The 12,525-nt window shown below is 46.7% G+C and overlaps 1 protein-coding gene across 2 annotated transcripts in view; it reads left to right on the top strand.

Annotated features, from left to right (window-relative positions):
- The window catches only part of LOC144167339 (uncharacterized), a 30,282-nt gene that overhangs the window by 2,125 nt on the left and 15,632 nt on the right, over positions 1–12,525 (top strand). The window contains exon 1 of one of the 2 annotated variants that reach the window (XM_077696632.1): positions 2,987–3,174. The exons of the other annotated variant lie outside the window; for it this stretch is intronic. Coding sequence (XP_077552758.1) covers positions 3,010–3,174 — 165 coding nt within the window. The 5' untranslated portion in view covers positions 2,987–3,009. Of the gene's footprint in view, positions 1–2,986; positions 3,175–12,525 lie in introns of those variants that run through there. 2 annotated transcript variants of the gene reach the window in all.

Raw genomic sequence — 12,525 nt, 5'->3', positions numbered from 1 at the left:
TGGGGGCGAGGTATTAAACAACGCTAGAGATCGAGATGGTTGACTCACCGAAGGAACTGATGGAGATGATAAGACTCACCGCCGCGCTTGCGAGTGCGCGTGGTGTCTCCGAGCTCGACCAAGAACCGTCCCTTTGTGGCGCGCTCCCCAGGTAGGGGCCAGCATGCCTAAACGTCCGTGCGCTACCGCAACCCCAAGAGAAGAGGCCATCCTCTCCTCATGCTACATCCCACCAGACCTGGCGAAACGGTGGAGCTAGTGCGGAGGAAGAACTGGTTCTTGGGTAAGGCAGAGGAGAAAAGGGTAGACTCCACCCCGGCTACAACAAACACGAGTCGACCCTTTGCTCCTTTATTATATGAAAAAAAAAGAATTTCCACTCATGTGCTTCACCAATACAACTGAACCAACCACCGTTCATGAATCGTGCATTGATTTAGCGGTAGCTAGGGATATCTCGTTGGTTAAGTGCATTTCACTTGTTTTTGGTTTCAGTATTTGTAGAGCCACTTGAGCTAATTTAGGTGACGTGGCATGGGTAATCGTTGTGGGGGTCGTTTACAGCTTTGCTTTCCAACAACATTCACAGAGTGGATCGGTTCGCGTTTCCTCGCTTTCTATTTCCTTCTTTCTCTCTTTGTTTTTTGTTATAAATAATATTCCGTGCCGCAGCCTAATCTTTACAGGCAGCTTCTTGGCCAATCTCGCGCGTGTTCTGCTGCAAAAGACTCTTTTCTGCTCTGTCCGGTGCACTATTCCTGCTTACCAGTGTCGGTACAGGCAAGAGTGTAGCTACGTCATTTATAAACCCAGAAAATGTATCTGCTTACTTCCAAATACGTTCCAATCTCGTTTTTTTCGCGTATGCAGGTGGGGTGGCGACGGAAGGATTTTCTGCGAATACGGGAATGCCGAATTGTTTTTGCGGAGCCATATAACACTACTCTTAAAAAACGCAACTTGCTAGAAAACGGCGGTAAGGCGCGCGTTCCTCGACATACCGGTGGACAAGTTAAGCCCACGCGGGAAAAATTGAACGGAGTTGTGAAAATATTCCATTGCTTTAGGTATGACAGGAGCCAGATGGGAGGGTAAGAGGCTGAAGGGTGTGTGGGCCAAAAAGAGCATCGCACATATTAGAGGCAGCGTAAGGTTATACCTTTCGGCGGCAATTGCAGTGGTACAAGCGGATATGTAGCCAAAATCTTCTCTTTGTTTGTTCTCACCAAGAAAAAGCACTGCCCATTAAGCAAATTTGGACGCTTTGTCATAAGCGGTGGCGGCACTGACGGCCGGAATCAAAGAGCGTATGGCGCGCACTTTACAAAAGAAAAACAATTTTATACCTAAGAGAGAGTATGCACATGCTAACCTCCCCCATACCCTCTTAGGACGCCTAAGTGCGATGTTTAGTACACGTGACAGGCTGTTACTGTAATTTATTGTGCCTCAAAACAGGCTGTTGAAGATTGAAACATGTTTAAATTATCAGGGAACACCAATAGTGGTGCGCCACAGCGACTACATCACATGTGAGTTTGGTTCGTGCTCCTCATTGCCGTTTTGTATGCGATAGAGTGAGCGAAAATCTGCGCTTGCGCCACAGAAATGTTATTGAGATAAAATAGTTTCGCTTCATTAAAACAGTGGGAAATCCAGTGGCCGTCCGTGCATGTCTTCCCTTTTTCTTCAGCTTCTTTGGCACTGGTTCTGTCTTCAAAAAGCGATCTCGAACATTCAACGTTTGTTTATTTGCATGGGAAGTATGCGGGCGGGAACCACGAAAAAAAGCTGCGTTACAAACGCTTGACTGGAGCAGGCGCCCCGGTGATGAATGACAGCAAGTAGCAATATAAACAATTGGTACATAAAATAAAAAGTGCCTATGCAATGCATAGCGTCAGTATCCAATCTACAGCGCAAACTGTTGCTTTCTTGCCTCAAAATCAGCAAATCTTAAATGTGTCATGAAAGATAACAACCGTAACTGAGCAGCGACTCATAGACACCGAAACACCATGCCTGGTCCCGTTCTGTTTTATGTGCGTGCTTCACCTTCTATAACGCATCGTTACAGGCTAGGATCTGCTGTTTTGTTTGTTTTTCTGATAAAAGAACAGTACATGCTTTCAGGCTATCGTAGTGATAGTAAGAATTGCTGGTTGCGGCTGCGCCTGCGGAAGAGCAGTGGAAAATCAGCAAAGTGAAGTTGTGTTTCAGTGCGCAGCTCTTTGGCGCCGGGTACAATGGTTTTGCGGTTGCGAAGGCGGCTTCCGCGTAATCAAGGGAGCGAACCAAACACCAAAGCCGAAACAAACGGAGCAGTAGCGTCTGGCGAAAGTGTAAGGAGGAGTGCCGCGCGCGCACCTGTGGCTCCCTCTCCCACCACGTCGTCACTATGGTGTCTGGAAGGGGAAGCATGACGGGCGCTGTACGCGCGCCATGCTTCGGTGCTGCACCAAACGCGAGCACAACCTTACCAGTCCGCTAGGGGCGCTGCACAAAGGAGGGGAGCAGCGTGGAAAACTGGTCGCGTGCGTCGTCGGCGTTGTGCTCACCACTCAGCGTGTTGTGCTGTGGATGTTGAGCGTGTTGTGCTGTGAATGTTGTCTGTTTTAGATGCGACACATCGCATTCACCCGCCTTGTCCATGCATGCACCCCTCCATCCATCCGGCGTCCTCGTTGTCCGCGCCAGCTGCGCATGCGCTCTCCGCCGCTCTCACCGCAGCGTTATCTGCGGGTTAGCGCTCGCTCCTCGCAATGCCAGCTGTGCGTCGGCGCGCGCTAGCGCTCGGTTGCGCTTTCGCTGCTCTCTCTCATTCCCCTCACCGTTATGCGGCGGTATACAACGCGGTACCTGCACCGCTCCGCTCCGTAGTTGCAGCGCCGGTGCTCCGATGTCCAACGCTGCTTTGAATGGAGACTAACAAGCCTGCTATCGCGATGGTCGGCGCAACCGCAACAAGCACCGGCCAACCCAATAACAGAACTGCTAGCACCACCGACGATGAGGCTGCAAAGCGACGTGCACAGGATGCGGGAACCCAGTAGTAGACGGAAATGCATCGTAGGCGTTCATGGCACGTTTCACGCGATGGGAGAATCAATTCAACGGGAACGCCGACGGAAACCCACGATGCGTGGCATCTACACAGGGTTCCCACAAGGAGAGGTGGGCGTAAATTTTTGTTTTCGGTATAGGCTGTGTGCGCGTACCTTTTTTATAGTTTTGAATGTACGTTGTGAGTTTTATTTGTGAATTGACGTTGTAGGAAATGTAGCGAAACTATCAAGCACATAAATTGATTGATTGTATAGGGTTTAAGGCGCCGAAGCAACGCAGGCGATGAGGCGCGCCGTAGTGGAAAGCTCCGGATTAATTTTGACCACCTGTGGATCTTTAAGGTGCGCCGAAATGTCGTACACAGAGGCGTTTTTCTTTTCGCCTCAATCAGAAAAGCGGCCACCGTAACCGGCAATCGATCCCGCGACCTCGTGCTCAGCGGCGCAACGCCTTAGCCACTGAGCCACCGCGGCGGGACCATCAAGCCCACAATTCCACCGAAGCCACCGACGGCAAGCTTGTATTTGTGCCAGAGGATGCATTTACAATGTTTTTGTTATACGAAAACTTCATGCGTTCAGCACGCACGATTTCGTCGCTTCTTTAAGCAGCGTGAAATTCGGCCAAGGTTGTGAAGCTCGCTGTAGGGCCCTGAATAAGAAAAGAGGTGAGCAGAGACAGCGGCAAAAGCATTTGATTGAATAATTGCGGGGTTTATTGCGCCGACACTGCACAGGCGATGAGTCGCGCCGTAGTAGCGGGCCCTAGATTAATTTTGAACACCTAGGAATCCTTAACGTGCGCCGAAATCTCGAACGCCATGGCCGGGAGGCAAAAGAATTTGAAGCTTCGGAGACGCCAGTAGGCGCCTTCAAATTGACGCACTCTAGATTCTTTTTTGAAGCGTATGCAAGAAATAAACTGGAACATGCCCTTCAAAGTGTGCATGTGTGTACTTATTTTGAAGGTGTGCACTGATTCCAAACAAACCTAAACGTACAGGAATTTTTTCCCCGACATTCACTATTTTAACCTAGTTTTCTTGGATGTCAGACAATTTGTTGTAAAGAATTGTACATCAGTAACACATGAAACGCGATCAAGACGGCTGAAACACGAAAAGCAAAGTTTCAGCAATGTTTCAGCAAAGTTTCAGCCGCGAAACACGAAATGGAAAGCGCAAAGCCTTGAAGGCGCGAAGACTGCCCTCTAGAAGTGTTATTCAACATGGATTGTATACCTTCTCCAGAAGCTAATATCTTTACGTTTCTTTGTGGGCATTTCTAGTTTCTTGTTCACGTTTGAGAAGTGCAGTACTGGAAGTTGGGCAAGTTGGTGTCCGTTCATGATGAAAAAAAGCCCGGAAGGAAGACAGCACGCCGCAGGCCAGATAGCTCTTGTCTGAGTTATGGGGCTACTTCTCCCTTTGGCGCTATTTTCATCATTCAGTATGCGTTCATGTTCCAAGCTCGCTCGCATGCGCACGAAAACTGTCCTTGCCTAGAAACGGCAGATACCAATGCACCTGGATCAATACCTAGGCACATATTACATTCTTACTGAATGACTGCATTGAACAGACGGACGTTCTAGCTCTGAACAACGAAAGGAGCTCATCTGCTGAGGTGCTGTATAGCCGAAAGAAGCGAGAGAACGAGTGAAGCAACGAAGCCCTCTGCACGCAAAGTGTGTCAGCGCAAGTTCCAAATTACATCGTCTTGTTAGTCCTGCCTTCAATTGAAGAACTGCTCGCAGCCTTTTTGCGTAGTATATTTAAGGACGCAAACCACATTTCTGCCTATTCAGGGTGATTTCAGAAGAAACGCAATTCCAGCCGCCTGCATTCCGCACTTTCGGTGGCAGCGTATCGGCGCTTGCGCTAGCTCCCCTCCTCTATTGCGGCGCCACCTAGGCGCTGTAATCGCTGATCTGTGCAGCCTCTCACTTCCGCCCGTCACACTGCCCCTTCCAGACAGCATGTCGTCACGACTCAGTATGTCACGCTGCCTCCCCCTTGCACTTTCGCAATGCGTCACCGCTGTGTAGTGCCATCCCCGAACAGTTTTACCGGGTGTTTTTCGTCCGTTGGCAGTTCATCCAAACCACGCCACATTGGCGCGCGAGGTTCAAATACGATTTGCAACAACATGATCGGCGGAGGCGAAGCGCTGTAAGATGAGGGCGGAGTAGACCACGCCGCCGTGCGTTCGCTGATCCCGCGATGACTTCCTGAGACGCAGAAGCTGTGCGTCGTGACCAAGAAGACTGCAGTTCACGCGGCGCTCAAATTTTGCATCAGCAAGAATAGTATTCGTCATCTGCTTTTTTGACAAAAGAGGGTAAAAACCAATAAAAAGCAAGCGTTACAGCTTTATGCGCAGGTATATCGTGATGACTCACTTTTGAAAAGTATACAACGCTTGGTTTGATATAAGAGTAGTGGACATAGAAGCTGTGAATTTATGGAGGATGCCCATCAGGTGCAATGGCGTAGTAAGCAAAATTTAACTGAGGAGTGGTGGCTGCACCAGGAATATGGCTTCCTCTGCTACACGATAAGTAAATATTTATTGCCTCATGAAAGGTACTGTAAGTGAACAGTGACGCATGAAACGGACAAGGACGTGAAAAGCAGCAGCCCTTGTCGCGTTCTCTTTTATGTGAGCGGTTCAGTTTCCAAGGCGAACTTCAACCACCTAGGTCTCCTGTATAATGAACACGACAAGAAAATATTGCAACATTTCAGTTCAATCCGTACACAATATCTGTTCTTCACGGATTTCCTGTGGCCTGTACTCACTGCCTTTGTTCTGGGGTCGAGCCTTCGATGTTCCGGTAAGTGCCGTGTGAAGAGCTATCGTTCGGTATATTTGCAGAAGGTGCCGGCAAGTGGAGAGATAAGAAGCACAATGGACGCGCAGAAGCCTCTGCGAAGCCATCTGGTTGTTAAAACATCTCTTTCGAGTTTGCGAAAGATGGGACGCTGAGATGGCAAAAATCTCCTCCCCCCATTCATTTTTTCATTCTTCCTAGAACAGTCCCTCCTGTTTCCTGAGAAAGCAGTTTAGAAGGAGCCCACGTAGAGAGCGTGCAACTCCTCCTGTCCGTAGACGGGGACGTCAAAGAGCGGATGCATGGTAATCACACCACGTCAAAAAAGAAAAGAAAAATTAATTCAGGAAAATACTATCTGAAGATTCACTGGTAAATCATTATCAATGCGGTGGAATCTCGTAGTCCTCCTTTGCTAACTTCATGCTCGGAAAGATCCCCAGGCTTTGCTCTTGATTTCTGTTTTCCCGGCCCGGAGTGACTGCAACCTCTATTCTAATGCGTGAGCAAATGACAGCGGAAGTCACGGAACCGACCTCGACTGCTCTGCGGCGTCGAGACAAAGCTGCCACAGTAAACCGCAATTACTTGGCGAGAAATGACCGAGGATATTATACCACTAAAATAATCTAACAAATATGCGGCCAATGCAAGCATGCGGGGCTGTGATCTCGCCCGAAGGGGATTTACACGATACACTGACCAGTCCGCCTAATTTTCAGAGAGAAGAAAGCGTTTTCTAAAACATATCACTTCACAAACAACTTCACCACAAGTTACTTGACAAAATAAAAGCCTGAGATGTTGAGTTTTTTGTCGAGAAAGAGCACAGCAAGTCACCGACAACAGGCTGTGAAAGAGTGGAGATGTAGAAATATCAGCGGTCATCCTCTCGGCAAAAGCAGAAAGAAAAAATGCTGCACCCTGATACATTTTTTCTCCCGTTTTGTACCCTACGGCAAAAAAAAAGGAAGCTGCGCAGAAAAAAGATATTAGAAGTGGCGGAGAGGGCAAGAATAAACACGCAGCAGCTCGAAGCTGGCGTTCAAAACATTTCTTTCCAATTCAAAAGAACCGTTGGCGCAATTTTCAGTTTGGAAATTACAGGTTGGAATTTACAGACTGACCAATGATGCACAACTAAGTGTACAGCACGTCGCGATCCAAGGTACACAGCTGCATTAGCCTCTAAGAATACACTGCGCATCATATGCTATATTAACAAGTGCAGCAGTACGCCCTATTTGCCCCAGCCTGCCAATAAGAAACATCCAAAATCAGTGTCGCACAGATACAATAAATACTGAAATGTTGCTAACCCATTCTGCCTAGAGGAAAGTATCACCGATACTTAAGACAAAGGTGTGTAAATGTAGCAATATTATCTGTAGAACCGAAAGCCGCAGTAATAGTAATATGTTTCCCAGGATAACATCAAGGGGAGAAGTTAGGGGAAATCTTTGTCTGTCTTCTTCTCCCTTCAGGCGGGATCCACGAGTCCCTGGACAAAGGTGGCAACTTCAAACATCCGGGCAAATTGTATCTGCATGTCCGGGTCAGAACACAGCAGCGTGGTGTGACACCGCTCCGTGGTTTTAATATTTTATAAACGTTAGTCTCTGTCCGCAGTCCTATTTTTAAGCAAGCACGACCAAATCATGTATTGCCTATTTGCCATGCTACCACAAAAACTTCGACAAATTTTGTATCACTCCGTTATAGGGCATGTCTGAAGAACCTACGATTAAGTAAAAGCGAAACCCTTTACATGTGAGCTGTTATTGGCTCATACGACTTTAGGTTATGTGTGAACCGACTTCACTGTTCGGTGACCAAGATGTTTTTCGGTGAGTTTTTAAAAGCTGGCAGGCAGATATGAAAGATGTGGCCCATCTCTTTCGGCTAGCTTATCATTATCATCAGAATGACGTTATAAAGCCCCTACTGTGTGCGGTACCAGCGGCTCGCCCCGTTTTTTTACTGGGGAGTACGCGCATACCATTGTTTACAATTGGACTAATCTGCTATAAACTCTGTATAGCGACTACATTTATCTCGGACATTCGCACTTTATTTCATTTAAAGAACTTGAATATTTAGAGTTTAACTTTCTTATTACATCCCTTCTGCTTGTCTAGAGTTGCAGGTACCTCCTTCAAAATCTTGAAACGCATTTAGATATTCATGGATAACAGGTTGTGCAAGTGCCGCTTATGACGTCAAAGTACGCCAAGTATGTCAGAACTCAAGACGTTAATGAAGGAGTGATTAGAAATTTCCAAATGTTTTCGCGTGGAGTAAACCCCTAACTTAACGAAGCGCTGAAAGAAAGAAAGAAAACAAAACGATACGACATTTCACCTTTATCGGTAAGATCTCAGGGGGAAAACAGCGCAAAGACGGGGACTAACGGACGAAAAGACAGTACAAGCGCCGTTAGTTTCGTCCGTTAGTCCCCGTCTTTGCGCTGTTTTCCCCCTGAGATGTTAAACCAACTAGCCCAATCCCAAGCTTTATCGGCAAGAGCCGTAGAATTTCACAAACGTGAAAAGTGCTTTTGTTTAGGAAAGTGTGTAAGGCAAGAAACAAGAAACGTTACAAACTAATATTTTTATCCCGTGGTGCACCTTGTATAGATCATACTGATGCCCCGCGTGCTGCCTCATGCGTTATGTGAAAGCGACTCGGTCACTATAATTTTCAAGGTGGTGGGTTGCCCTCTTGATGTGACCAGGATTTGTTTGGACATGTTCGAAATAGGGTTATGCCCTACACCAACATTTCTACATGGCTTCGTCATCATCGTTTAACTAAAAATACTGTTTAAAATGTGTCAGCGTGATGTTCAACTATGAAAAAAACAAAAAATGTTTGGCAACAAATAGTAAAAAGTAACGCCTTTAAAAAGGGGAAACACGGTATGAACCACGTGCACTAAGACCTCTTTATATAGCGCGTACGAAGTTAGCTGTTCTACCGTGCTTTCGTCCAATCACAAGACTTCTGGCTTCATTTACTTTGGAGCTTGCTATGAACGTAGTCTTCGTCGGAGTCAACCCCTCCCCCCTTGAGGCTAACAAGCGTACACTCTGAATTGTATTTTCCTGTATTTTATGTTCGGAAATGTTGCACAAAAGAGGACAGTTGGATCTATTTCAGAACTTGGAATTTATTTTTATCATGATTCATAAACGGGGAATTATTTCAAAAGCAAAAACAAATCTGTCCAGCCCTTCATTATATCTGTATCCAACGCTGAGGTACATGCTGGTAATCTGGGGTGATATTACTGAGGCTCTACATCGCGCACTAAAAGAATGTAGGTGAGGGGCGCAATTATTCGTCACGTATTGTCACGCATTGCTGCTCATTCAATGCTAACGTACGTAAACTTTTGCGGGACTTGCGAGCTTTCCGACGAGCGCAAAGACATGTCAGGTGCCACCTAATCAAGGTACGTCAGCAACGTTGGCGTAGCTTCTGTGCTACGTTGAATGCCGGACAAGCTTGAGACGCATATAGCGTGTTATTAATTAAATGTGCAAACGCCGCCAGCAGCAAGATCTGTTCACGCTCCTCTCGCTGCACGAACACGCGCCCTTGAAAGAAGTCTCCGAGGAATATTGCAGACTTCTGTCAATGTCATCAACGCTTTCACCCCGACTTGTGCGTGTGTCTTCCTCTACGATGTTCGAGTGTCAGAACCAACCCTTGACCTTCATTTTACAATGGATTAGCTTCGGCCATGTTCGATGTTAACAAGCGCTACACACCAGAGCAGGATGGCAACATGATGAAGTCAACTCCTTTGTCACGGCCTTCTCAGCTGCGTCTTTTGGAATTCTATAATTCAATATGGCAAAGAGGGAAGGTGTCTCCGGAGTGGAAGCTTACGAAAATTTTATCACTTTTAAAACCTGGAAAATCGCCTAGAAGCTATGCATCTTGCTTGCCTATTTCCATGCTGAGTTGTGTTGGAAAGTTAATTGAAAAAATGGTACATTCAAGGATCATCCGATTTTCTGAGACCAGAAAGACTTTCCCCCAAGAAATGAATGGCTTCCGTCGAAAGAGATCTCCGATAAATAACATCATCGCTCTTGTGTATTCTATCAAAAAGTCACTCAATGCTGGCTGCACACCAACCGCCCTTTTCCTGGACATGAAAAGCTGCGTTTGATTCTGTCCTCCACGCAGCAATCCTTGCTGCTCTTGAAACCATGGTCTCGGGGGTATGATATATGCATGGATAGCGGACTACCTTGATGGACGGCAGCTTTTTATGTCCAATCCATGCAGCCCCACATTTAAGTACGCTATAGAAAAGGGTGTACCACAAGGTGCTGTACTAAGTCCACTGCTATTCAACGTTACCCACATTTCACTCAAGCGAGCCCTGCCGCGTGGAGTGAAGATGCAAATATGCAGATGACAACTGTATCTGGCGTGCCTCACGTTCTCGACGATATACACAGAGGCGCCTATAGAAAGCCCGCCATAACATCTCGAGCTACTTCGCAGTCCGCAACCTTTAACTGTCCCCCGATAAAAGCGTAGCCATGGCCTTCACGCGAAAAAAACATGGATTGCTATCCACTGATTCGTGGCGGCCGTGCACTTCCATATGCACAACTGGGTTTATGTTTGGACAGTGATTGCCGTTCAATTGTTATGCTGGGCAACAGCTATGTAGATGGTGCGCAGCATAACCTACCTATCATATCAATAGCCTCGCTAAGCTAGAATGGATATCAGACACAAGCAAGAAGTGTCTTGAGGCAGCAAGGTACACCAATTGGGTTTCCGAAAGCATCGTCAATGGTCGGAACCCTTGTAGAGGCACGTTGTTTGCCTATTGACGTTATTAGGAAACAGGAGACTCTCCGTGTGCACCGGAGGCATCGGCGTCACTCAGGAAATCACTTTTTATGTGGGGTAACCTCAAGCTTCTCCAGCCCCGGATTCGCCCAAGCAATTGGCACTATACCCCTATTACTTCCATGCCATCCCAAGCTGATAATCCCTCCACATTCCCATCCTTGGAGCGTTACTCCCTTACGAATTCAGTGTCGCATCTCTGCAATTTGCCATAACAAGACTATGTCCCATACAGAAATACGACAGATCAGGCTAGAATACATGTATAAAATGCATTCGGCTAGAACTTATATTTACGGATGGAGCGTCGTCCCTGCAAAGCTCTTCATCCTGAATGTACAAGCCAATTACTGGTGAAATGTTTTTATTTTGTCTGGAGCGACCAACGTCCTCTACAGCGGGTGAGCTCTGTCTTTAAAGAAGCAATTGCTTACGTCCTAAGCCACGAGCCGCATCGGTGGAGCATCTTTGCAGACTCCAAGACAGCTCTGCAAGTTTTGTCAAGAAGGAGCAGTTCGTCCCCCCACCATGAAACGCTTCGATGTGTCTAACCTTCACTACATCGCTTGCAGTGGCGGGCACCATATAAAAGAGCAATGTATACCTGGCCGCTGTGGTATTATTGGAAATCAAAAAGCCGATGAAGTGGCACCTGTGGGCCTTAACCACAGGAAATACCGTAAAGTCTCTACAAAAACAGAGGCTTCTACAATGACGTATGGCTTTGCAGTAACTGAAAGAAACCGGCTATGGTATAACGAACCGAACAACGAAGTACTGCTTCACGCGATTGACCCAGATTTAAAATCAAGACTTCCAAGTCAGCTCCCTCCTAGCCTAGAGACATTATATGATCGTCTACAACTGAACTCGGCCTCGGACTGAGTACCAACCTGTACTGCGACAACTGCGCCTATGCAGAAACAGTTAAACATATTTTATTAGAATTTTTGTCCTACTTGGCCCTAAGATCCCGCTTTTTTGAAGATGTTGAACGCCTAGATCAAGGGCCGGCAACTTTGGAGATTATCCTAAGACCATGGACTTGCTCCTCAAATCAGCGTCAGGCTCTAAAAAGTTTGTTTTCTTGTTTGGAGTACATTAGTCACATTTTAAAATTGGAAATTCTGTGGCGCAATCTAAAAACATTCCATCACGCACGTCAATCTACGCCAGCGTTCTTTTTTTTTCTGCCCACCTCTTTGTAGGGCCTGATTTCCCTACAACCCCGACCCTAGCAGAGAAGCATGTAGGCGATTGCAAGCGGAGGCAAAACTCTGCTGTATCAATAAAGAGCCTTCTCTCATTTCTCTCTCTCCTAATAGGGAAAAGTAGAGTAGCCTGCATGATAATAACTCGCGAATTTCCGCGTAGCCTTATAGCTTAAAAACTGTTGCTTTCGCCTCCTTCAGCTTGTCGATTTAACAAAATATACTTTTCAACACTGGGTAGAGGCCAATGGGCGCTGTTCACCTGAATGCTATAGAAAAGGATGATCCGCTGTGATGGAGATTACAGCCTTAAGCAAGAACCATGATCGCTTGTATTTGATATGTGTGTAATAGAGACGCTGGCCTTGTCTTTTGAAAAACCAACTCAATCTAGAAATGTTCATGTGCGGTACGCTTCAGAGTTTGTGCAGCATTTGCACACACCTATCTGGTGTAGCTCTCAAGTGTCATTGAGAGTTTTGGCAACATAGGCTTGAGAATCCTAGACATTCTTGATTATGTTGCGATATTTTTACCC

Source organism: Haemaphysalis longicornis, unplaced genomic scaffold (assembly GCF_048455015.1).
Source record: "Haemaphysalis longicornis isolate Haplotype H1 unplaced genomic scaffold, Haemaphysalis longicornis Haplotype H1 scaffold_2, whole genome shotgun sequence".
Classification (NCBI taxonomy): domain Eukaryota; kingdom Metazoa; phylum Arthropoda; class Arachnida; order Ixodida; family Ixodidae; genus Haemaphysalis; species Haemaphysalis longicornis.
This window is presented reverse-complemented; position numbering and strand designations above follow the sequence as displayed.